We start from the raw sequence: 24,624 nt of genomic DNA, 5'->3' as shown, positions 1-24,624 counted from the left end.
CTGGTGGGGAGAAATCAGTAAATTAAGTAAGAAATTTAAACATTGTGTCAATGGAGAAATTTTCAGATTAAGAACGTTTTCCCTTACTAAATATAAACTGGAGGGTTTCTTAATAAAACTTTTGAATACATGGTAATCAGAATATCTCAATCATAATTGCATTCATGAGCATAATGGTGAAGCATGAATGTTGACAAAAGAATATTTACATAATATTCTATTTTTTTTTTGAAATACTTAATTTAGAAGTTACTCCATATTTTATTTATTTATTTACTTGGCTAAAATAATGTGAGTAAATTTTTTTAAAGGCATGCATTTTTATGTTTTGTTACTAAAAAAAAGATAGATTAAAACTATTTGAAGTATTAAAATATGCACTTCAAAATGACAAAGTAAAATAATTATTATCAAGGAAAAGACAGTTTAGCATGGCAGGAGTTTTGAAACCAAATGCATTATAAAATAAAAAAATCCCATTTTTACTTTCTTCTATATCTAATATATAGAAGAAAGTATTGGATTCGTGCAAATTTTCGAATTTCGAAGGATTCGAACGTTTTGAGGTGTGCTGAGTCCATTTCGACTATTTTTGGAAAATGTCTGTCTGTCTGTGTGTGTGTATGTGTGTGTGTCACTTCTGTGTGTGACCAGTTTTTTGTGGCCGCTCTACAGCAAAAACTACCGCATGAAATCGAACGAAATTTGGTACACATATGTGCCCCTATGTGAACTTGTGCCCATTGGGTTTTGGCGCGAATTCCTCCAAGGGGGGTGGAGCAATGGGACGTTTTTCGAGTTACGCGTGCTTGCTATTCCTCAGGAAGTAACTGGCGGAATCAAACAAAATTTGGTCCATATGTTGGTATTAACAGGAACAGGTGCTGATTCAATTTTGGTGTCAATAACTCAAACGGGGGTTGAGCTATAGAACGTTTTTTGTCGTCAATTGTGACTGCTGTATCTCAAGAAATAATGAACGGAATGAAAGAAAAATTTATCAGCATGTAGCCTTTAGTGGGTATAAGTGCTGATTTTATTTTGGTGTCAACAGCTAAAAAGGGGGGGTAGCGCAATCGGCCCGTTCTTTTTTTCCATTGTGAGTGCCCTATCTCAAGAAGTAATGCTACGTTCTGGTTGAAATTTGGAATATATGTGAATCCATATGTAAACAGGCTTAGGTTCAATTTTTACGCCAGTTGCTCCAAGAGGTTTTTTTTTTTTTTTTTTTTTTTTTTTTTTGCGAATAAAAATAGTTTTATTAATGCAACAATAAGAAAGATAAATCGTAATAGATTGTCGTCTGCGTATTTCTCGTGATTTTAATTGTATGGAAATGATCGGAAATATTATCTCAATGATTTAAAATTTTTAACTGTTGCCATCTTATGTTTGTTAACAAATAAAATATTTGTAATTAATTCAAGCAAGGCTTTTAAAATAACTTTCAGTTTTTGCATGTGTAATTTTGTTTTTGTTGGGAATATTGCTTCCTCGTCAAGCATGGGGAAGGATCAGAAAAAAAAGAAAAATATAGAAGAAAGTTTCGTGATGGCCACAACATACTAGTTAATGATATTCCAGATTTTTTATTGCTGGACTAATAAAACAAAATCACAGAAAGAAAAATGCACAACATGGGAAGAACTTCAATCTTTGTTGATATTAGCTCTTAAAGGACATGACAGAACATATACTTAAGATGGATTGAAATTAGTGGAAACCTTTAAGTATAAGAATCAATTGCACACTATGTATCATAAGAATTAAAAATATACATATGTTACCAATGATTCACAACAATTTCTAACCATTTTACTTTCTGTGAATGTTTAAAGAGAAAGAAAACTAATCAGAAACGATGTGTTGAGAAAATATTTACGAATTTTGAACATTCCCAGTAGATAATTTAGAAATACTCTAAAAAAGTAAAACACATGAAAATAATCTCCAAGACTGTTCTTACAATGTAAGCTCTACAACATGCAAACAAAAGTTTGCATGGCTTATTTGAGGGACAGAAGATTTAACAAGCATTTCTATTCTATTTATTGCAAATGAAGTGCATAAGAAAGATGTATTTAGTATGAAGACTACATAATAATTTACACAGGATAATTCAGAATAGTTTTTGAAAAATATATTGCAACAAAAATAAAATAAATCTGATTGATTATAATTTCCCTCTCTCTCTGACTAATTAAGGACTAAAATCAGAACTGTAATCGCCTACAAACATATTTTAATTTATATTGACATATCTAGCTATGAAAAACTAGATAGAAAAGAAATAATTGTTTGTAGCATTCCATAGAATTACAAAGATTATATAATTACATCTTTACACTAAAATTTACTAGGGATTTATGAGTGTAATGTGAGTAAACTGGATTGATACAATTTTTTAATGCTAATTCTGCGAATTTTGTCCTTTTATCGTGTTGACAATTCATAATAATTTTTCAAGTTCACCATCAAACAATATCACAAGAACTGAAGACAGTTTTTTGTATTATCATGTACATGTTTATGAAAGCACTGCTTAGTAGGGTGGTTCAATTTTTTTTTTTCAGTTAGAGTCCAAGACACTCCCCCCCCCCCTTTTTTTTGACTTACTAATAGTATTACGCTGCAAAAGTTTTAGCTTCTTACTAAAATTTTAAGACGGTGATTAGTAAAACCAAAATTTAACATTGGTTGCAGCATAGAAAATGTCACAAATTTAGAAACATTTTATTTCTCCAACTTTTTTTTTTTGTAAATGATTATTTTATTGCAATGTATATGCATATGACTCATGTACATTATAAAAAGTAACATTGTTTTTTCAATTCAATGCATTTTTTACCCCCCTCCCCATACTGATGAAGATTGGGGGAGGGGGTTGAGCACCCTCTTACAGTTGAAATAGGATCTAGGTATCTAGGAGAAAAATTTTTTGCATGTATTTTTGAACCACCCTACTGCTTAGTCACATTTAACATCTAAGGTTTTAGTGAGAAAAATAGTCAACATAAAATTGGGGAACGAAGTTGATCACTGAATAAAATAAACGTTAAACTGGATTCTTTGAAGAAAGAGTTAAATCTTCATTTTAGGAAGATAATTTGATAACAAAAAAATGTATCACATTGTTATTATGGTTTTGAAATGAAACCACAGGTATGCATAAAGCTTTAATTCAAATGATGAAAGTGATCAATGTATCTAAATTAAATTGTTCCTGTTTTAGAGGTTTCTTTTTATTTTTTATTATTATTATTTAATTCACAACTTAAGAGATGTACATTAAACAGAAAATTTTAAGAAGTAAATAAAATGGAAACAAAAAAAGGTCCTTACTTATTTAAGATTAAAAATTAATCGATAAATAAACTTGTAAAACATTCTTAAAATGAAAATTTTACTGCATTAAAAATTACAGTAAGAAATATTTTAAAGAAAAAAATTGTCATATAGCTATTAGTTTAACAGCAGTTATGCAAAAATAAAAATTGACATTTAACAATGTTTCTAGAGCAAAAACAATAAAATTTGCAAATAAAATCTCAATGAATGGTAAACAAAGAAAGGAAAAATGAATTTTGATATAGCAGATGATAAATCTAAAATGATAAATCTAAAATGATAAAAATGGAAACTTCAAACAAAGAAAGGAAAAATGAATTTTGATATAGCAGATGATAAATCTAAAATGATAAAAATGGAAACTTCAAACTTAAAAAAAAAAAAAAAAAAACTATGAAGAAATTATACTGAATTTAATTTTTTTTCTGTAATTTAAAGAATAAGTTACATTTGAACCATAAATAAACATGAGAATATTAACAGCTCTTTTCTATTAAAGTTATAAATTGTGTAAAACATTTGCAAGTCAGTCACAGAATTGTGTAAAAGCAGCTTAACTCAGAATTAGTACCAAAATTTGTATGAAATTCTAACTTCAATAAATAACTACATTATTTAGTTATAAAGTAGTGCATGTATTTAAACTATGCAGTACTCTAAGCACTATAATAGTGTTGTCTTTAATAAATTGATATTCAAAACATTATAATATGGTTGACTTTTTCAACTTCTCTTGCATCAGATAAGTTAATAACAAATGTCATTTTGAAAATAAATATTTACATTATATATATATATATTTTTTTTTAAATGCACATATAATGACTTTTCTCTGTAAGACATTTTAATAAAGAGATGACAAAATGAATGTTAATTTAGACAACATGATCAGACTATTTTTAAGTTGCAAAAATGTAACAAATAACTGTTGTTTTCCTGTTGCAATTACAAAATGTATCTTAACTGTAAATGATTTTTGAAAGCAAACAATAACAGTGATAATTCATTATTTTTTAAATATATTCATTAGTTACTAAATCATATATTTTTCATATTTGGAGATCCATTCCTCATTTGATGCAAATGAATATAGCCATTTTTCTTTGGCACTTCTAATGGATAAAACTTATTTATCACAGAAGTTTGATCAGAATCAAATTGTAGAAGCAAGTTTTCACTCTTAGTTGTGAATGGAAGAGATGCTGATTTGAGCTTTTCTTGGTTTGCATCATATTTAGCCTATAAAACAAATATATTAGTGTCAATTAAACATATAAAACTCGGAGAAAACTCAAGCACATTTGGTTTGAGTTAGTTTATAGAAATAAAATACTTTTGCGGTATAAAATAGAGCAGAAAATACAAGACAATATTAATTCAAATGCGTGATATCCTAAAACAAGAACAATTTAATTTTGTTTTGAAGATATAGAAAAAATGAGCAGCAGATATTTTCAAGCATATCTGCTGCTCATCAAGCAGATGTAAGCAAATATTTTCAAGTTTTGAGTAAAATGAGTTTACAGATAACGTCCTAGGTAGGCGTTCATTCAATTTTTTCTAAATCATGCTGTACAGCAGTACCAACCAGGGCTACTAGTACTTGCCTTAATATAGAATCATATAGACATATAAGGACATTTTGAACAAATTTCAAGAAAAATTTAACTTGCATTCTTTAAAAAATTGAATTTTAAGGCAGTACTTAAGAATTTGGCTTATTATAAAAATTAATAACGAGCTGATGTGTGCATCATATGACTTTTTTTTACTCCAATTTAATGTCATTTCCCCATTACTAGAAATTTTAATGTGATTCAATAGTTTACTCTCTAAATATCACCAACAGTGGCCAAATTGAAACAGATTTAAAAAAAAAATCGCCAAATTTGTCGCCAATTTGGCGACAAATCTTGACGACCAAAAGACTGGCGATATATCGCTGTGTCCGCCAAATTATAACACCACTTGAGTTTAAATCGAAATTAACAATGATTTCCCCCCAAAAAGGTGCAAAAGACCCCTTTAGAAACAAACGAATGCAACCAGAAGGGGAGGTGCACAACTAGACCCCACTAGGGGTCTACGTACCAAATTTCAACTTTCCGGGACTTACCTTTCTTGAGTTATATGACATACATATGCACATACATATTCACATACATATGTACATACGGACGACACGAGAAAATTTGTTGTAACTAACTCGGGGGTTGTCAAAATGGATATTTCGGGTGGCTGTATGTTCCTAGGCATATACCCACATATGATCAGGTTGAAAAAAAAAAAAAAACCTCAACATTCAATCGGGGGTGAGAAAAATGGAAATTTAGGCCGATTTTTGAGTGAAAATTGTTTTGAGAATACAATACTTCCTTTTTTGTAAAGGAAGTAAAAAAGGGGCAATTTTGAAAAGTTTCAGAAAGAAAAAGTATCTCAAGAGATTAGGAAAGAGAGAGAGCTTCTCCTTTGTTCCCAAAGTTCTTTAACATGCAGAATTCGAATTGTAATAAGAATAAAAGTAACTTACTTTATTATACATCAGTACTCCAAATATTGCTAGCATCATTCCAAAAAAGTTGAAAGCTGTCACCGGGTTTCCAAGTAAAACGAGAGACACAGCAATTATTGATATCCTTTTTGCTGCATTACAAACTGAATAAGTCAGAGGTGATACTAAAGAGATAATGCTGAAGGCAACAATGTTTTGTGCAAAGTTACATAGCCCATCACAAAATATCAGGAAGGAAATAAGAAAGGGATCTTTGCCCTGAAACTAAGAGAAAAAACAGAGTATAGTTTAATCAGGATATTGTTCACTTTTATTTAAAATGAAATAACTTCAAATGCAAAAAAACTGTAAGAAATATGTCTCTCACTAAATATTATGAAGAAATCAGTGTTATTAAAAATGGATTGGGGGTCATTCTGAGGGGAGTTTGGGGGTGGGGGCAAGCAAGGAGAATACATCCTCAAATCCTTTTCCTTGGTTACAATCTTGGTTCAAATGGCCAAGCACATTCATTCATTCGAAGAAACATTTTCAAAAAGAAATTTAGCATTGCTTTGATCTGTAGTGTAACTACAGGGGACAATATCTAAAATATATGACATAAAACGGAAAGAATGAACCCATTAAAGGATAAATTTACAGGCTAAAAAAGTTGATGTAACTGGGCAGAGATTCAATCCAGAAAACATCACCCAGACAGGCCACTGGTTTTGTGACCCTCAGACCAGGCCTATCATTTCATATTTTTCCAGGAAAGGGACAAAGGTTATGTATTCAAAGCATATTGTTTAGAAAAGATGAAAAACATGCTCACATAAAATTAAACACATTAACTTCTCAAAGCCCCATGGGAGGGGGAGGGATATAAATAACTGGCCTGCCTTTGACATTAATGCTCTCATAATCTGTGCATAGCCTTCTACCACCTAGCACTAACTAAAACTTTGATGCTGGAAAAAAAAAATTCAGTAAAAAGTTTTTAAAACTTTGATTTTAGGCTTGTTATCTAATATTATTTTTCATTTGCATCAACTAGAAATGAATACATTTTATTTCAACAGCAACACTAGACTTCAACTTAAGGAATAACATTATAAGTTTCGCAAGAGTTATTTATGATAATATAAGGTGAGCAGTATTGTTTCAATTCAGTTCTAACAATTTACAGTCAGGCCCCACGTAACGGACACTCCCAGATAGCGGACACCCCCCGTTAACGGACAATTTCTAAATCCCCAGACCGTCGAGATAGGCATATAATGTGTTTCACTCCTTGTTAGCACACTCTCCCATTAGCGGACAGTAAATCAGTCGAGTTTCATTTTATTTTTTTGTATCTGGTAAGATTTTGGTCAGCACTGCTTTTGTGGCAAGCATGTTTTCTACTCCTTTTCGATGCTTTGGGGCTAATTAGTACCGATAAGAGGATTAACATAATTTTTTCTCTGAAAACAGGAGCCATTCAAGTTGAACTTTTAAGTTGAACCTTATGAAAGTCGTGTTTTCATTTCATACACGAAATTCCAGCAAAAAACAGAAGAAAAAATCTTTCTTCTTTTGCACAGTACCTTGCTTTCAAAGTTTGCATGAGAGAGGAATTCATTCAAAAAAAAAAAAAAAAACTCTCGTGCAACTTAATGGTATCCCCCCCACCGCCACTAGATTTCGGGAGACAAAGGTCGGCGCCGTGTCCTTTCCCTTCCGATGTTGATGAGGAATCGGCACAGCATTGCCAAATTAAGTGAAAAGTAGCCGATTGGGCTATATTTTGCTACGATCTGAAACAAAAAAGGTGCTGAAAATCAACGACATTGATTCTATTGTGTTTGAGTGGTTTTGTTCAGCAAGAGGAAACAATGTACAAATGCTTTCATATTTTATTTTCTTGAGAGATTCAGAGGATTATTTTCTTATATTGTAAGTACACTTATATAAGCACTACTCATTAATTTAATTTAGAATTATACACTGTATGTGTAGGTTCAAAATACAAAATTAAAATGTCACTGTAAATTCAAACTCTCCAACAGCGGACACTCCCTGTTAACGGACAAAAAATTTGGTCCTGACGGTGTCCGCTATAGGGAGGTTTGACTGCATTAAAAAAAAAAACAACTTACTAAATTGTCATCTTGCACAATTGCTCTGACATCATATAAACCCCAAACTGGCAGGAAGAACAGTAAAGCTAGTCTAGCAAGTATGTGCAAAAGCCGTAAGTGATGTATATTTGTTTCACATAAAACCTGGAAATATAACTATTTTTACAAACAAGAACTTACCATTATTGAATAGAAAATGAAACAAAATTGTGTATATAAATGCCAAATAATAATAATAATAATCAACAAAACAGCTTTTTTAAATGTTCATATAAAGTAAGTTACCGCCCTGTAGCCAGGGCCTAAGGCAGAAATACATGAAATACACCGCCAGCTCAGTCAATTCCAGCCGAGGACTGCAGTTTCAATCAGAAACAGCAGTCCTTGGCTGGAATTGACTGAGCTGGCGGTGTATTTCATGTATTTTTTAAATGTGCTAAAAATTTTCTTTGACTTTGTTTTTATAGTAACAATGTCAAATAAATTAATCAACTCAAATGTAAAAAAGAAAAAAAGTTTATACACTTTAAAATTATTTATTTCAAGAAAAAAATTTCATCCATTGCAAGCACAATTACAAATTTGTAAATTAATAATATGAAGCTAAGAATAAGAAACAACTATGAAACACTTATAGAAGGTTCCTTTGATAATACAGTAGAGAACCAATTATCCGGGAAGTTCGGGACCATAGCTATCCCGGATAGCTGAATTTCCCGGTTTTCTGGATCGCTAAAGAGAGCCTTTGGCCGATTGTTTATAAAACTGAAATTATTATAATAAATAGCAATGCATATTAAAATAAGAAGAAAACGGTTTAGAAATGCTTATCAATATCGAAACATTAAAAATTACTAGTGAGATAATAATTTAAACACCAAAAACCTTAAGTTATTTAATAAGACCTGAGATCCTCACATTCATTTTAAAAAGGAAAGGAAAAAAAAAACAATTTTTGACGTTTTAAAATGAAAGAGAATGAAGGGAAGGGCAAGAAACAAGTTTTTGAACGTAAATGTGCGACTCCTCTACTATAGTGTTATGAGAGAATTTATTTCATGAACACGTTTCGTTTTTCACTTTTTTGTAAAGGTTTGGCGTTAGCGATTATTGATAACTATTGCTTTTGCCATTAAGTTAATATGGATTGAAATTTAATTTATGAGTTCCAGCAGCCTTATTACAGTCTTGCATTTAACGATTTCTAGATTCCACCATTAACTATCCGGAAAACTCGAGAATCGCGGCGTTTCACGCGCTTTCGCGACTTCACTTCCGCTCTAAACGGTTTTAATTAAAGGCCATTCAATTAAATATTGCATTATAATGCAACAATATTCATTTCTTTAGTTTTCAGTTGGAATAAAACACAAAAATTTCAGACGTACGTGTGTACTTTTTAGTTCAAGAAAATACTCCGGAAATTTTTCTCTGCGTTAAAGACAACCCTTTGAAGTTCATTTTTGTAAACATTTTCCCGAGTTATAGACGAGTAATATGGTATTTATTAAGAAACCGCTCATTTTCTTTTAGGTATTTCAAAAAAAAAAAAAAAAGCTTAGTTTTTCAAAAATTGCCCAAAATGCGTATTTCGAAAAATGGCGGGAAAATCGGCAAAAGGTTGCCGGTTTTCTGGTTTCCCGGTTTTTTGGTTCCCGGATAAAAGGTTCTGCACTGTATTTCAATTCAAATTATCATACAATACAATTTTCAAGTTCAAACTTAACTACTTTAGGTACCTCATAAGGGAGCATTTTATAATAAAATAGTAAAACTTATGTTTTATTGCATTAAGAAATATCCATGCATTTCTTCATTTAAAAATCAAAGATTAATTTAATTTTAACTAAATACATTAATGAATGAACACATTTTATTTACAATTTGATCATTCATTAGAGAAGATTTCACTGGAATCAGTAAATTTTGATCATGCATTTTTGAGAATTCACCAGTTATTATTATTACTATTATTATTTTAAATCTAAATGAGCAGTGAATTCTGAATAACATGAAGTTAACTTGCCAACCTTAACAACCTTAACTTAACAACCTGAGGATTAACTTGTTGAAGTTCTTACTTTTTTTGAAAAAATATGCTGTAAAGAAAATCCCATAGTTGATAGAAGGGCACTGACCAATCCTATGACATTGAAAGAAATTTCAGATGCAGTAGCTATTAAGACTCCAATAATAATAGGCACTAATGCAAAATACACCTAAAATAAAATACAATAAATAATTTAAATGTCATACATTTTGGGGAAAAGTTCTTGAAAAACTTTTGTAAGCTTCGTTAAACATCAAACTATTCCATCAAATCAAAAGAAAATGAACAAAAATTATAATTTCAGTTTATAGTGGCTTCAAAAATAATGCAATTTAGTACAAAGTTAACATGTGACAAGAAAAGTTTTTTTCAATAAAATGTTGAATTTGTGCACCTTAAAATGAAATTTTCCATTTTGTCAAGGTCTCCAAAGACCCCAATTTGTTCAAACATACATGTTTGGTATTTGAATTGGGTAGTAAAGTAGTATATAAATTTCATCTTTTCTCATTTTCCCATACTTCCTTTTGCAGGAAAGAGGTAGGAGGGCATATAAGTTCTTTTTTTTTTTTTTTTTTTTTTTTTTAATGAGAAAATTAATGTTTCATTTTAAAAACCATTAAAAACATGTTACTGAAATTATTGTCTACTGCTAGCCACTACTTTTCTCCATTTTTCTGGCAGCATTTGAATCACATGTTAGAAACACGACATGCCCTTTGAAGCTATCTAAGAGTCAACCCAAATTTTGGCATATTCGTATAAATGAAAATGCTGCTCCGATAGGCCATGTGTAATCAACTGGTACACAGGACCTGGAATAGGCCGATTAGCCGTGGCCTATGGTCCCCACTATTTTAGGGCCACCAAATGACGAAAAGTGCTTTGTCAATGGCTAAAACTGTTTCATCCAATAGCTAAAACTGTCAAGTTTAAATACATGAGCTCCCTAAAAATTATTTGGCCTTGTGCTTCCTGATATCTTAATTGGGCAGTACAAGTGGTAATTGGAAGGGTCAATATCCGTTGAATATGGCGGGTAGGGTAGGACTTTCTATGTGTTCCCAAATAGGTTTTTACTTGTATTGCAACATGTGGCTAAACGATCTCAAACTTCAAAATAACCTTGCTGTGTCTTTACTCTTATAGCGGCCGTTTTCCCTTCAATGCTCTGCTTAAATACTCCGATTGGAGTAGTAGTGATATCCTGTGATGGTTTCATTTAGTTTTAACAGCTTAAACATTTTACTACTTTTTCAGTGCACCAGAGTGTTCTTTATCTTCAAGTTGTTTCAGACAGAGTATGGTTGTCGTTACTATCCAAAAAAATTCTGTGAGCTTCAACTGCAAATTTTTTTCAAGGAAATAATGCAGTAAAAACCCCAACAAATATTCCCTTTTTCCTGGTATATTTAAAAAATCCAAGCAATGAAAATAAAATTGTTTGCACTTAAGCTAAATAACATACATTGAATTTCAAGTACATTTATTTACCAGAGCAGGTGTATTAATCACAAGTTATAAAAAATGTTAATTCTTACTTTGTATGTTTGTTTTTCTCCTAATACTATTCTGGATAATACAACGGTGAATAGTGGCATTGTAGCTTTTACTAAAAAAGAGGAAAAGAAAATTAGCTAGAAAACTGAAATACCCCTCTTACAAGGAGGCCTTAGGGTCTCGGAAATTCAGATCGGGATGAAATTCAGCAGATTAGTAATAACCCTTGAGAGTATCCACACAGTAAAGCAATAAAGCACACTAGCCAGAACATTTCGAGAAAACAACCTCTCAAGTTTTAAACACAGCTTATATATACTAGAGTAGCGATTTCACGCCAGCAGCAGCTCAGTGGCTATGTGGTCAGCATACTGGATTTCTGTGCAATCCATCCCGGGTTAGATACTTCTCGAAGAATTTTTGTTATATAAATTTATAAAGTGACAGCTACAGCTAATTAAAATTTGAATTGCAGAAAATACTTATTTTTAAATATGTAATGTATTTTTAATAGAGAAAATAGAGATAAATTCAATCGATTATAAATTATAATTTGAATTACAATGGCAACAAAATTAGAGTAGGATTTGTTAATTTATGTATAAAATTAAACAATATGGTTTTTATTTATCAACTATATATTCATATAGGGGAGAGTGGTAATGAATAAGCCAATTTTTGGTTTTTAATTTTTGTAATTTTTTCTAATACTTTTTTTTAGCTCAAAATTGCTCCTTAGTTACTTTTCTTATCTGGTTACATAAAAAGGTCATAAAACTTGGATTAGAATATGTCTATAATGAATGAGAATAGAAAATAAAAACATTGAAATTTGGCCCATTCTCCCCCACCCATGGGGCTGCATGGGCCATTGAAGGTAATGAATAGGCCACTAAATGAATTCAATGAAAACATGCGAAATTAAACTTCTCAAAAATTCTCATAAATAAATAAAAACACAAGCAAAAAAATGTTTATCAATTTCACTACACTTACTTTTAATTTTTATTTATTTTTTTAATAATTAAAATTTTAATTGCTACTAAAATTCAATATTATTGCTTTAAAATTCAATGGTAAAATTCAATATTATCATTGACAATGTGTTAATAATAAATAAGAATTATAACCTAGATTTTCACATAGAGAATTTTTTTTTTAATGTTTGATTTAAATATACACCAATCTACAAAAGCAAACAATAGGAAATTAAAAAAAAATATATATATATATATAAAATCAACAAAGGAAAAGCACACTATTATACTCAAACCTATTTATTAAATACTGGATGGAATCACTCATTATCAAATTGAAATGGTGAATTACTGGCAGGTGGGGTGAATAACTGGACAGTTTATCCTAATCATTTATAGAATTTAATAGCTAATCTTTCTTAAGGTTAAAATGTGCAAATTTTAGAAATTACTATAAACCTATTCTAACAAGACAGTAATCTAAATCTATGACAGCCAGTTATACAAATACAAAAGTGACGACCAGCAACAGGCTCTGGGCCCAGCTAGACTGGTCCTAGTCAATTTACAATCCCCAGTGAAGATGAATGGCCCTCTTAAAACTGTCTACTCCCTTGCTCATTACCACCTCTTCCGGTAAGCTGTTCCAAGGTTCCACTACCCTGCTAAAATAATAGTTTTCCCCAATATCCATGTTAGCCTGAGATTTAAATAGCTTAAAACAATGACCCCTTGTCCTGTTTTCAGTGCTAAACTTCAGCCCCGTAACATCTTTCATTTTAATAAATTTAAACAGCTGAATCATGTCCCCTCGGTCTCTTCTTTGCTCAAGATTGTACATTTTTAGCCTGCTAAGCCTAGAATCATAATTAAGTGGGAAAGTCCACTTATTAGCCTTGTAGCCCGCCTTTGAACCCTTTCCAATACATTAATGTCATTCTTAAGATAAGGAGACCAAAACTGAACAGCATATTCCAAATCGGGTCTTACCAAACTTCTATATAAGGGTAGAAGAACTTTTTTAGATTTGTTTGAAATAGATCTATTGATAAACCCAAGCATCTTATTGGCTTTGTTGCTAGCAATGCTGCACTGTTGGCTAAACTTTAAATCCGGACTTATTAAGACCCCCAGATCAGTAACTTTGTCTGTCTGACTAATGACTGAACCTTGCAAATAATAACTTGTACACTTATTTCCATGCCCTAAATGTAGCACTTGACATTCCCCAACATTAACAGCCATACCCCATTTATCAGCCCACTCCGTAATATGATCTAGATCCTCTTGTTCTTCATTTTCTACAGTCCCCATAACTTTGACATCATCAGCAAAACAATTCATGTTCCCAGAAATATTTTTGTGAATATCGTTCATAAAGACAATGAACAAAACAGGCCCTAACACTGATCCTTGAGGAGCCCCACTTAAGACCTCACTCCAATTAGAATAATTTCCCCTTACAACTATCCTTTGTTTCCTTCCAGTCAGCCAGTTTTTCACCCAAATGAAAGTTTACTCTCCTATTCCTATATCAGCTAATTTGCTAAGTAGAGCAACATGCGGTACCTTATCGAAAGCTTTTTGAAAATCAATGTAAACAACATCTACAGGCTTCTTATTGTCCAAAGCCATGGTAACTTTGTCATAGAAATGTAATAAATTAATTGCACAAGATTTACCTTTCCTGAAACCATACTGGAAACTAGTCAATAGATTATTAGTCTCTAGAAAATTTACTATCTTAATTTTTATCAATGTTTCAAAAATTTTGCAAACCACCGAAGTTAGACTCACAGGTCTATAATTTCCTGCGCTCCCTTTAGACCCTTTCTTGAAGAGCGGTGTAATAATGTTAGCCAGCTTCCAGTCCTCTGGCACTGTCCCCGAGTTATAAGAAGCATTGAAAATATTTGCGATTACATCTGCTAATTCCTCCGCACATTCAACTAAAATTTTTGGATAAATATTATCTGGTCCCGGAGCCTTAGTCTCTAATTTTTTTCAAATGAAGTAAAACGTCATCCCTGGAAAATACAAAGTCCTCAAGCTGTACTATAGCTTGTGTCTTGTTGGTGTCAACTGTTGAGATACAGTTTCATAACATCATAGAGTTATGTTTCATATTAAAGAGAAAATCAGAAAAAAAAGAAAGAAAAACTTTTTTTTTTGGTGGCCCATCCATAACCATGATACAGTGGCCCATTCAACCCTACCTATACTTCTGGAATTACATGAAATTCAAATAGCATCAACATACATCTTAAAATTAGTTTACAGATTTACTAATACATATACCTGCAGTGAAATAATAGATATTTTCTTGCTAGAATTTATTTTACTGAAAAGAGAAAAAAATACTTTTCAATCAGATTTTTGACCATCATACTCTAGAGGAAAAATGTTTTTTCTCAAACTATTGAAAATTGCATGAATTTAGTAGCAATTTCCACACAGCGTGAAGTGTTTGGCCTATTAGACCAAGAGCTGAGCCCCCAAAATGCGATTTATCTCTTTTATGGCTTATGGCCGGTTAAAATAATAAAAAAATGCAATTAAAAACTTTGGCTTGAATCCCCCCCACTAATTTTGGGTCACACGGCTGCGTGGGTGGATGAAAGGTCAAAAAAAAGAAAAATATTAAAGTGATGAGTTAAATGGCTAAAAATTATATAATAACATTAAATTAATAAGAAAAAACACGTAGCGAATTTCTCCCCCAGCTATGTTGGGGCGAACATGGCGGCCCCCAGGGGTAAAGTATCAATTATAAAACTTTTAAAAAAATGATCACTTTCGTGGGGGGGAATTTTACAGGGTATTAGTTTCATTATTTTGATTGCCAAAAAAAATCCCCCCCCCCCAGTAACTATGGGTCAATTTGTCAAAAAAATTTTTTTTGTTCTTCTTTATTTGGTCCACGTTGAGTATTATTCGAACTTATGCATGACTGTTTAAATTGCAAAAAAAAAACCAAAGTTTGAACGTTTATTCGATTTAAAAAAAAAAAAAAACTCGTAGCAATCCCCCCTCCACACCTATGGAGGGGGTTGCTATGCGGTGCGCGGTTTTACAACGTGGTGCTACCTCCCCCAGGGGTGAATTATCGATTGACTAAATTAAAAATAAATGATCACTTTCGTGGAGGGAATTTTACAGAGCATACATTTAATTGTTTTAATTGCAAAAAAAAAAAAAATCTCCCCCCCCCCCTCCCCCTCCAGTAACTATGGATCAATTTGTCAAAAAAAAAATTTTTTTTTTTGTTCCTCTTTATTTGGTTCGAGTCGAGTACTATTCGAGTACTTTAGCCTGACCGCTTAAATTGCAAAAAACAAAGTTTGAATGCTTATTCGTTAAAAAAACTTGCAGCAAATTCCCCCTATCTATTTGTGGGGGGGGGGTTGCTATGCGGTGCGCGGTTTTACAATGTGGTGCCCCCCAGGGGTGAACTATCGATTAAATAAAAAACAAATAACTGTCATGAGGGAATTTTACAGAGTATACATTTAATTGTTTTAATTGCAAAAAAAAAAAAAAAAAAATCTCCCCCTACCCCAGTAATTATGAGTTTAGTTCACAAACAAAAATGATTTTATGTTAAAATTGCAATAACGATTTTTTTACTTGTAAATGTTAATGCCTTAATCCGATGCGTTAAATGAATATTTAAAATAATAATTTAGAAATTCATATCGATTTATTTACCTTCGGCATATTGGTTGTGATAGTGTCTATCTAGTTTGATAAAAATGTTCCTGCAATCTCGATGATATAAATCTGCTTCTGTTAAGAATGTGGAAAAATCTAAATCACGGAATTTCAGTTTTCAGTGTTTTCGAATCTTTGAAACTTTTAATCCTTCAAATAAAGTTTCTGTCAAAACATTATCTTTTATCAGCTGGCTGGCTACACTTAAAATTACCCTTTAAAACACTCATAATATAAAAACATCAAAATATATTTTTGAAAAAAGGATTTTTTTTTACGTTTTCAGTTCGAGGATGCGGTACAGGGTGCTTCGAAAAGAAAAACCAATAGCTATAACGACTTCAGTGTTGGCTACAGTTGATCACTGACGAAACTGCCCTCGAAACAGCAGGAAGAAATCATCACAGGCATGTACTTTCCCCTTCCTTATTTTCATGCTGAGCACACAATGGCAGAAGCAGATGTACGGACGCTGAATTGCTTCCTTTCATTTTGAAAAATATTTCAAAATTTCTAATTTAAATTAAAAAAAAATTTTTTTTTGGGGGGGGGGATTTTTTTTCTGCTACAATCAAATATAAACTCTGAAAAAGTCCCCCCTCTCTACGAAAGTAATCTTTTTTTTTATTTAATCAATCGATAATTCACTCCTGGGGGGGGGGGCAACAAGTTCGCTCTAACATAGCTGGGGGGGGGGATTTTCTATGTGTTTTTTTTACCGAATAAATAATTGCAATTGTTTTTTACAATTTAAGAGGTCATGGGAAAGTTCGAATAGTACTCGACTCGGACCAAATAAAGAGAAACAAAAAACTTTTTTTTTGACAAATTGACTCATAGTTACTATTGGGGGGGGGAAGGATTTTTTTTGAAATCAAAATAATGAAACAAATACCCTGTAAAAATCCCTATCCTCAACCCCACGAAAGTGATCTTTTTTTTAATTTTAACAATCGATATTCACTTCTGGGGGGGGGGGCTCCCACATTCGCCCCAACATAGCTGGAGGGGGGATTTGCTACGTGTTTTTTTATTAATTTAATTTTATATAATTTTTAATTTTTAGCCATTTCACTTATTATGTTAATATTTTTCTTTTATTTTGACCTTTCATCCACCCATGCAGCATGTGACCGAAAAATAGTGGGCGGGGGGGGGGGGGGGGGGGGGGAAGGATTAGAGCCAAAATTTTTAATTACATTTTTTTATTATTTTAACCGGCCACCTGCCATAAAACAGATAAACCGTGTTAAGGGGGCTCAGCTCTTGGTCTACAGAGACGACGGGTTCGAACTGAAAAATTCATTTTGTGTTGAATAGTTCATTTATTGAGAAGACTATATAAAATTGCGCTTTGACTAATAGGAGTTGAGCAGCAATAAGAAATGTAATGAAAACGAGAAAATTTAAATAATTGTATAAAATGCTTAGAACTCCGAATACACGTATATTTTTGAGGTAGACCGTGCAACGCCTGGCAATGCAGCTAGTAGACTCATAATTGCTGGGGAGGATAGATTTTGTTTTGCAATTAAAACAATTAAATGTATGCTCTGTAAAATTCCCTCCACGAAAGTGATCATTTATTTTTAATTTAATCAATCGATAATTCACCCCTGGGGGGGGGGCACCACGTTGTAAAACCGCGCACCGCGTAGCAACCCCCTCCATAGGTGTGGAGGGGGGATTGCTACGAGTTTTTTTTTTATCGAATAAACGTTCAAACTTTGGAGGGGGGGGGGGGTTGCAATTTAAACAGTCATGCGTAAGTTCGAATAATACTCGACGTGGACCAAATAAAGAGGAACAAAAAAATTTTTTTTTACAAATTGACCCATAGTTACTGGGGGGGGGGGATTTTTTTGGCAATCAAAATAATGAAACTAATACCCTGTAAAATTCCCCCCACGAAAGTGATCATTTTTTTACAAGTTTTATAATTGATACTTTACCCCTGGGGGCCACCACGTTCGCCCCAACATAGCTGGGGGAGAAATTCGCTACGTGTTTTTTCTTATTAATTTAATGTTATTATATAATTTTTAGCTATTTAACTCATCACTTTAATATTTTTCTTTTTTTTGACCTTTCATCCACCCACGCAGCCGTGTGACCCAAAATTAGTGGGGGGGATTCGAGCCAAAGTTTTTAATTGCATTTTTTTATTATTTTAACCGGCCACAAGTCATAAAAGAGATAAATCACGTTTTGGGGGGTCAGTTCTTGGTCTATATCCACATAATGTTAAAGCAACCATTAAGAGCAGCCTTTCAAACCTGTCAGAGTGACAGCATAGTCGCCAGTCTGGGCTTCGATATGGATTGACGACGAATCTTTCATTTGTTTTTTTTGACCTGTAGCCTTTTCTTAAGTGAAAAACCATGTGTTTTTGGTTGAGATATTGGCACATATAGATGTAAAATATAGTTTCCCCCATTTGTTGTTTCAGTAATGAATCAGAACTGATATTTTTTTCCATAGAAGGTAAACAATTTGATTTTTGGCTTTATGGTAAATATTTTAATGTTCATAATTTTTATTCAATAATTCATTATTTAAAAAAAAAACTTTATGCCTATAGGCAGTATTTTGGATTCAAATGAAGAAGTTTCTAATATTATTTATGATAAACAAAAGGCAAAGTTTTTTAACACGGCAAATTAGTCGGCCACTTAATTCGGGATTCGCCTTCACAACTTAAAAATACATATGAAATTAAAAAAAGTGGTTTCTATAAAAATTGAAAAACTAAACAACATAAACTGAATCATTTTTTTCCCCAAAAAGTGGAATTCAAGGAGAAAACCATTTCTTAAAAGAATAATTTTAAATTGTTGAACAGTAACATTTAGTACTACAGTTTGCGATTCAACAATCAAAACCCTTAAGAACGGCCACATTTTTACAAAACAGAGGGGTGGCCACTGGAAGAGGTTTTACAGTAATATAATCAAGTATTACAAATTGAAACATTGTTCTGATTAACATTTTAATCTCATAACTGTTTTAACAAAACATACACAAATTCAAGATTTAGGTACATGAGTAAAGTACATAAATAAAGAAACTTCGTGAGTTAGTTTATGCAAATACTATTTCATATTGCTGTTATCAGTGGTGTAGTCAAAGGGAAACACAGGGAGACTGTTTCCCTGTTGTTTAGTTTTTACACTAACTTCCTCCACTTGTTAATATTCAACACAAGCATTTCTTCACTTTTTTGATATAATCAACTAAGTTCGTCAGTCAGTCAGTTCTCTTTGCCTTTTCCCCCCCCAAGACCACTGCCAGTCTTCAATTGTATTAAACATCTGAACTGAATAATTGTAATAAAAAAAAAATATATATATACTAAGCATGTTTAATAATTTGCCTAGAAGGGAAATGCAAACCTGTTTTTTTTTCTTTATTATAATCATACTATAGACTAAGTTAAGAAAAAAATGAATGTGTGTTTTCACATTTAACTACGAAATATAGAAAAAATAAATTATGTGACATTTTTTTGCATAATATTCCTTGCTATTTACTGGAGGCAAGTTTAGGATTTCGCTTTTAAAATTTTTTTTGATCACATCCCTCTACCCTTAGGTTATGTACTTGGTTTTATAGAGACAGCTTTGTTGCATTTTAACCAATGCTAAAAATAGGAGCTTCAATTTAGATAACATGATAATAATTGGCATAGTTTCAAGGAAAATTTGAAAATTAGGTGTCAGTCAAAAAAAAAAAAAAAAAAACATACATAAGCAGAGCTTAGTTTCTGGCAAAAGAATTGGAGGAGACCTTCACTCTTTAGGACCGATTTTCATAAATAACCATAAAAATATGTTCTTTTTTTAACTGATTGTTTGCATTTTCCCCCCTTTTATTCCTTTGCGCAATTTTATTTATTTCTTTACACAGATGTTTCTTCGAGTAACATGCAACAATCCAATGCTTTAATCAACAACCTATACTACTAACTACAAAACGGTAAAATACTTGAAATGTTTCTTCCCCTGATTACGATCATTATACCAGCGGGAAAAAATGGACAGCTTAAGAAAAGTAAAAGAAAGTGTTAGAAATTACCTGTATGTGCATACGACACAGGCACTTTCCATATACTGACATGGGATGACACAGATGCAAAAAATTTACCAAAAGCAAGCGGAACAATCAACTTCCAATAATATGTACTACTTATATCAACTGCAGTTCGTATACCCCATAACGAAAACAAAGGCCCAGAAAATAAAGTAGCAGTTAGCAACTGAACCATCGTAATTGTTATTGGATACGGAAAATCATTTAGAATAGTTTTTAAAATCACTCCATTTGCTGAGCTTACGCCGTACCATATAAAGCATAGTACAACAACATGTAAAATTTCCCTTGCTTGGGAAGTACTGGCCATGTTATACTATTAAATAACACATAATTCGGGACTATCAAACAAAAAACCACTTTTATGCATTGAGTTTTGGTTGTTTACGTAAAATATTTTCATTTTTCCATCAAATATTAATCGTGACATCCCACGTCACCATAGCAGTTTAGCTACAAACTTCAAAAAGACAGAAGATGACCAGACGACACTAAACTTTCTAATTTTAGAGAATAGTAGAGATGTCTACCTGCAGCTTTTCTGTTTCGTTAAATTTATAAGAAACGTTTTAAACACTTAAAAGTCCTTTAAATTATTTAAAAAAATAAAAAATGGTTGAAATACTGATTGAATTATAAAAAAGACTTTTTTTTAACAAGAATATAGTTTATTTTCTCGTTACACTCATGATATCGATTACAAATTTCTCCTAAATTGATATCGAGCACAAAGCGCGATTGTTTTTAAATATTTGATAGCTGTCAGCTGTTAAAATATTAATGCATCAAAAAAGCTAAATTCAAGGACCGATTAATCTTTTTAAAAATACGCAGAGAGTATGATGTTCTGCTTAAAAATCAAGCAAGTTTTTTAATTTCATATTCCTTTCATATTCTGTGAATACATTTATGTTATTGTAAACGATAAATGAAATTATTGCTGTTGCTTCAGATTGTTTTAAATTTTTTTGTATATACTGATTAAATGATATTAATTGTTTTCCTCTGTCTATTTTAGGACTTAACGCCCATATGCTTCAAAGCAAATTGCATGATGCTATCGGTTTGTGCAATTGAAATTATTCATGGGATTCAAGAAATCGACTTTGATTTGTACTGTTTCTGTGATAAGTTTGACCTTATTATTGATACAAGTGCTTATTCTCCAGTATTATTTAAGAAAAGTGTGTTATTAACTTTAGTTTTCGTGTGTCAATAAAATTTTTGTGATTAAATTTCATTTAAAAACTCTTTTATGTTTATTTTTGGGATATCAATTTCAGTGCTTATTTAGCTTTATTGCTTAGTGGCTAGCGTGTTGATACAAAATCGTGTTGTTAACAAAAGCAGCTAAAAAAGATATAACATGAAACCCACAAATTTGCAGAAAACTGCAGACATGTGTCTTGTGGTTACAAGGAGCCTCTGCTGAAATTTCTAAAATCTAAAAGAATGAAACAAAAATAAAAATCTGGTTGATATTTTTACATTTTTTATTTGTTTTAATGAGAAAAATCATGATTTTTTTTTTACTCTTGTAACCTTGTTCTATTACACCTAGTACTTTGAAACCCTAATTTTGCATTTTTGAAGGAACTGGGTTTAAAAAATTAAAATAAGGGAAAAACATAATTCATAGGACATACATGGCAGCATAATTAATGATGGGATCCTATGAAAAAACGATAAATTCGGGGAAAACGTAGATTTGGGGAACGTAAAATCAAAATTTCACTGTATATGAAAAATCTGGCTTTTTTCTTTCAATTTCTTTTGCCATCTAAAATTGTCCACTTTTTTTTTTACCAAAAAATTGGACAAGATAGCAACTTTAGATAATTTGCATCAAAACTTGGGTAATATTTGAGAAATTTTCAATGATATTTTAATGCTCTTTTCTTTCCAATATCAGTCATCTTATCAAAAAAAAAAAAAAAAAAAAAACTGTGATGTTAGGAATTGTTGAAATAGTTGTGATCTGTATGAAGTGCATTATTGATTTCTCATCTGAACTTTAATATTTACAAATTCCTACTTCTTGTTTTTAGGATAAAGATGATAAAGTTGTGGATCCACTGTATGTAAGTAGAATTAATTTTTTGAATTGGTAAGAAAAATCAAGGTTTTACAATAAGCTAAGAGGATATGATTTCTCATTGGTATTATATGATGAGTGATTGTGTGTGATGATGTGCCCAGGGCTAAAAAAAAAAGCTTAATATTTTAAGAAGAAATCTTATAAAAGGTAGAATTAAACTTTTATGCTATTATATTGCAACCTCTGTATTTCTAAAAGTTATAGTTTTGCATGAATTTTCATTTATCTTTTCAGAATTTTAATTCCCGCTAAATTTTATTAAAATTATCGTCTTATCCCACATCATTCAGAGCAAAATTCAGGGTTCACCAGGCTTTCAATAACCCTTGGGTAGTCTTTTCGGGCATGCCCCCCCCCCCAAAAAAAGGAGTCAGACAAGTATTCTTACTTTAATGTATTATAAATATATGAATAACATATAAACTAATGTGCATTGCATGTACAGTCGACTCTCGATATCTCGAAGTACGAGGGACCAAGAAAAAGATTCGACATAGCCGAAGTTCGAGATACCGAAAACTAACTATTATTTCCCTTTTGAAACAATTGTAAAAGTAATTAAACAAAACCACACATAAATGCTCAGATAGGAGAGAAAACTTGTATTAGTTCCCCCCCCCCCAAAAAAAATACAAAAGTGTGTAAAACTTGAAGAACATAAGCAAAAATAATATTACTAATAAAAAAATGTATTTCTTACTTCACATTTAATAAATATTGCTTTATACTTGCTTGTTTTTTTGAATTAATATTTCTGCTATGTATGAAATCATTAATTTTACTCATGGCATTGAATATATCCTGTGGAACATTTTCCCGACTTTCAATAGAACGATGAATAATCGATAGTGCATTACTAACATCTGCATTTGTTGGCAAATCATTATGTTCAGAAATTTCAATTTTCTCTTCATTGTCCGTACCATCTTCTTTAGCTGTTACTTCTGCAATAATATCTTCATCGCAAAGTTCACCGCAGGTAATGAGCTCGGAGTCAACGTTTACGAAGTCAGAAAGTTCCAATGATTGTTCTTGAAACACATCTCTGAACTCGTTGTCCAAACATTCGTTAACCTCATCAACAATATTGGGAGCACTTGAAGGAAAGAATCCGCATTTCTGAAAACAATGAGCAATTGTGTCTTGGGAAACATCATTTTGCCAGGCACTAAAAACCATTCGAAGAGCATCTAATACCGATATGGAACTTGTATGCTCTTTATTATTTTCAATATCGTTGATGAGCTTTCTAATTACTCGTTTCCTATAATGCACTTTTAAATTACAAATTACTACCTGATCAGCTGGCTGAAGTTTTGCCGTTGTATTTGGTGGGAAAAATTCAAGCTTAATTGACTTTAAATTTTTTAACTTTGGATGTGCTGGACAATTGTCCACAAACAGCAAAACTTCTCGAGATTTTTTATGAAAACTCAAATCAAGTTTTCTCACGTATTCTTCAAACAGCTCGCTGGTCATCCAGGATTTCTTATTGCTTTTGTAATTTACCGGCAAAGATTTGACGTTTTTAAAGCAACGTGGGTTTTTCGATTTACCAATAACTAAGAGGGGTAATTTTTCTGATCCATCAGCATTGGCACCAACAAGAACAGTTAAGCGATCTTTGCTCATTTTTCCTCCAGCGCAGGACTCTCCTTTGAACATTAAAGTTTTTTGGGGAACACATTTGTAGAATAATCCGGTTTCATCAATATTAAAGACGTCTGATGCTTTGTAACCAAACAGTAGGGTGGGAAGTCTTATTCTCCATTCTTCACAAAGACTTTCCGGGACGTCTTTAGCTTCTCCATGTAAATTCCGAAAAACTATGTTATGACGAGCTTTAAACCTCTCGAGCCATCCACTGCTTGCTACAAAGTCCATGTGTCCAAGGAGTTTGCCAAAATCAAGTGCTTTTTCACGAAGGAGAATTCCACTCACAGGGATTTCAGTCCGCTTATGCTCATAATTCTTTAACCATTTCAAGAGTGCCGTTTCAATGTCGGTGTATGTGCACTCCTTGATTTTTTTACGATTAAGATTTGCAGAACCGCCCTTTGTTTCGTAATGTTCTAATATTTTTTCTTTGTTCGACATTATTGTCGATAATGTATTCGGCGGTATGCCATATTTCAGGGCCAAGTCCTTTTTCTTAACGGTAGGATTATTCTCTACATCTTTAATTAAATCGACCTTTTCTTCAATAGTTAAAATTTTTAGCTTTCTCTTACTCATTT

At 32.0% G+C, this 24,624-nt stretch overlaps 2 protein-coding genes across 2 annotated transcripts; both read right to left on the bottom strand.

Annotated features, from left to right (window-relative positions):
• Positions 1 to 4,175: 4,175 nt before the first annotated feature.
• LOC129217294 (solute carrier family 35 member E1 homolog) lies at positions 4,176 to 20,736 on the bottom strand. Its single transcript, XM_054851569.1, has 6 exons — positions 20,275 to 20,736; positions 11,554 to 11,624; positions 10,044 to 10,181; positions 7,981 to 8,106; positions 5,879 to 6,124; positions 4,176 to 4,587 (listed from the first exon to the last, which is right to left on the bottom strand). Exons 1-6 carry the CDS (start codon positions 20,597 to 20,599, stop codon positions 4,387 to 4,389), a joined length of 1,107 nt encoding a protein of 368 aa, XP_054707544.1. The 5' UTR covers positions 20,600 to 20,736; the 3' UTR covers positions 4,176 to 4,386.
• A 965-nt stretch (positions 20,737 to 21,701) lies between these two features.
• Positions 21,702 to 24,622, bottom strand: LOC129216516 (tigger transposable element-derived protein 4-like). The gene is made up of 2 exons (XM_054850731.1): positions 23,170 to 24,622; positions 21,702 to 21,733 (listed from the first exon to the last, which is right to left on the bottom strand). The coding sequence occupies exons 1-2, from the start codon at positions 24,620 to 24,622 to the stop codon at positions 21,702 to 21,704; spliced, it is 1,485 nt and encodes a 494-aa protein (XP_054706706.1).
• Between the last annotated feature and the right edge of the window lie 2 nt (positions 24,623 to 24,624).

This window comes from Uloborus diversus, chromosome 2, assembly GCF_026930045.1.
Source record: "Uloborus diversus isolate 005 chromosome 2, Udiv.v.3.1, whole genome shotgun sequence".
NCBI lineage: Eukaryota > Metazoa > Arthropoda > Arachnida > Araneae > Uloboridae > Uloborus > Uloborus diversus.
Note: the sequence above shows the minus strand (reverse complement) of the source record. Positions and strands in the feature narration are given on the sequence as shown.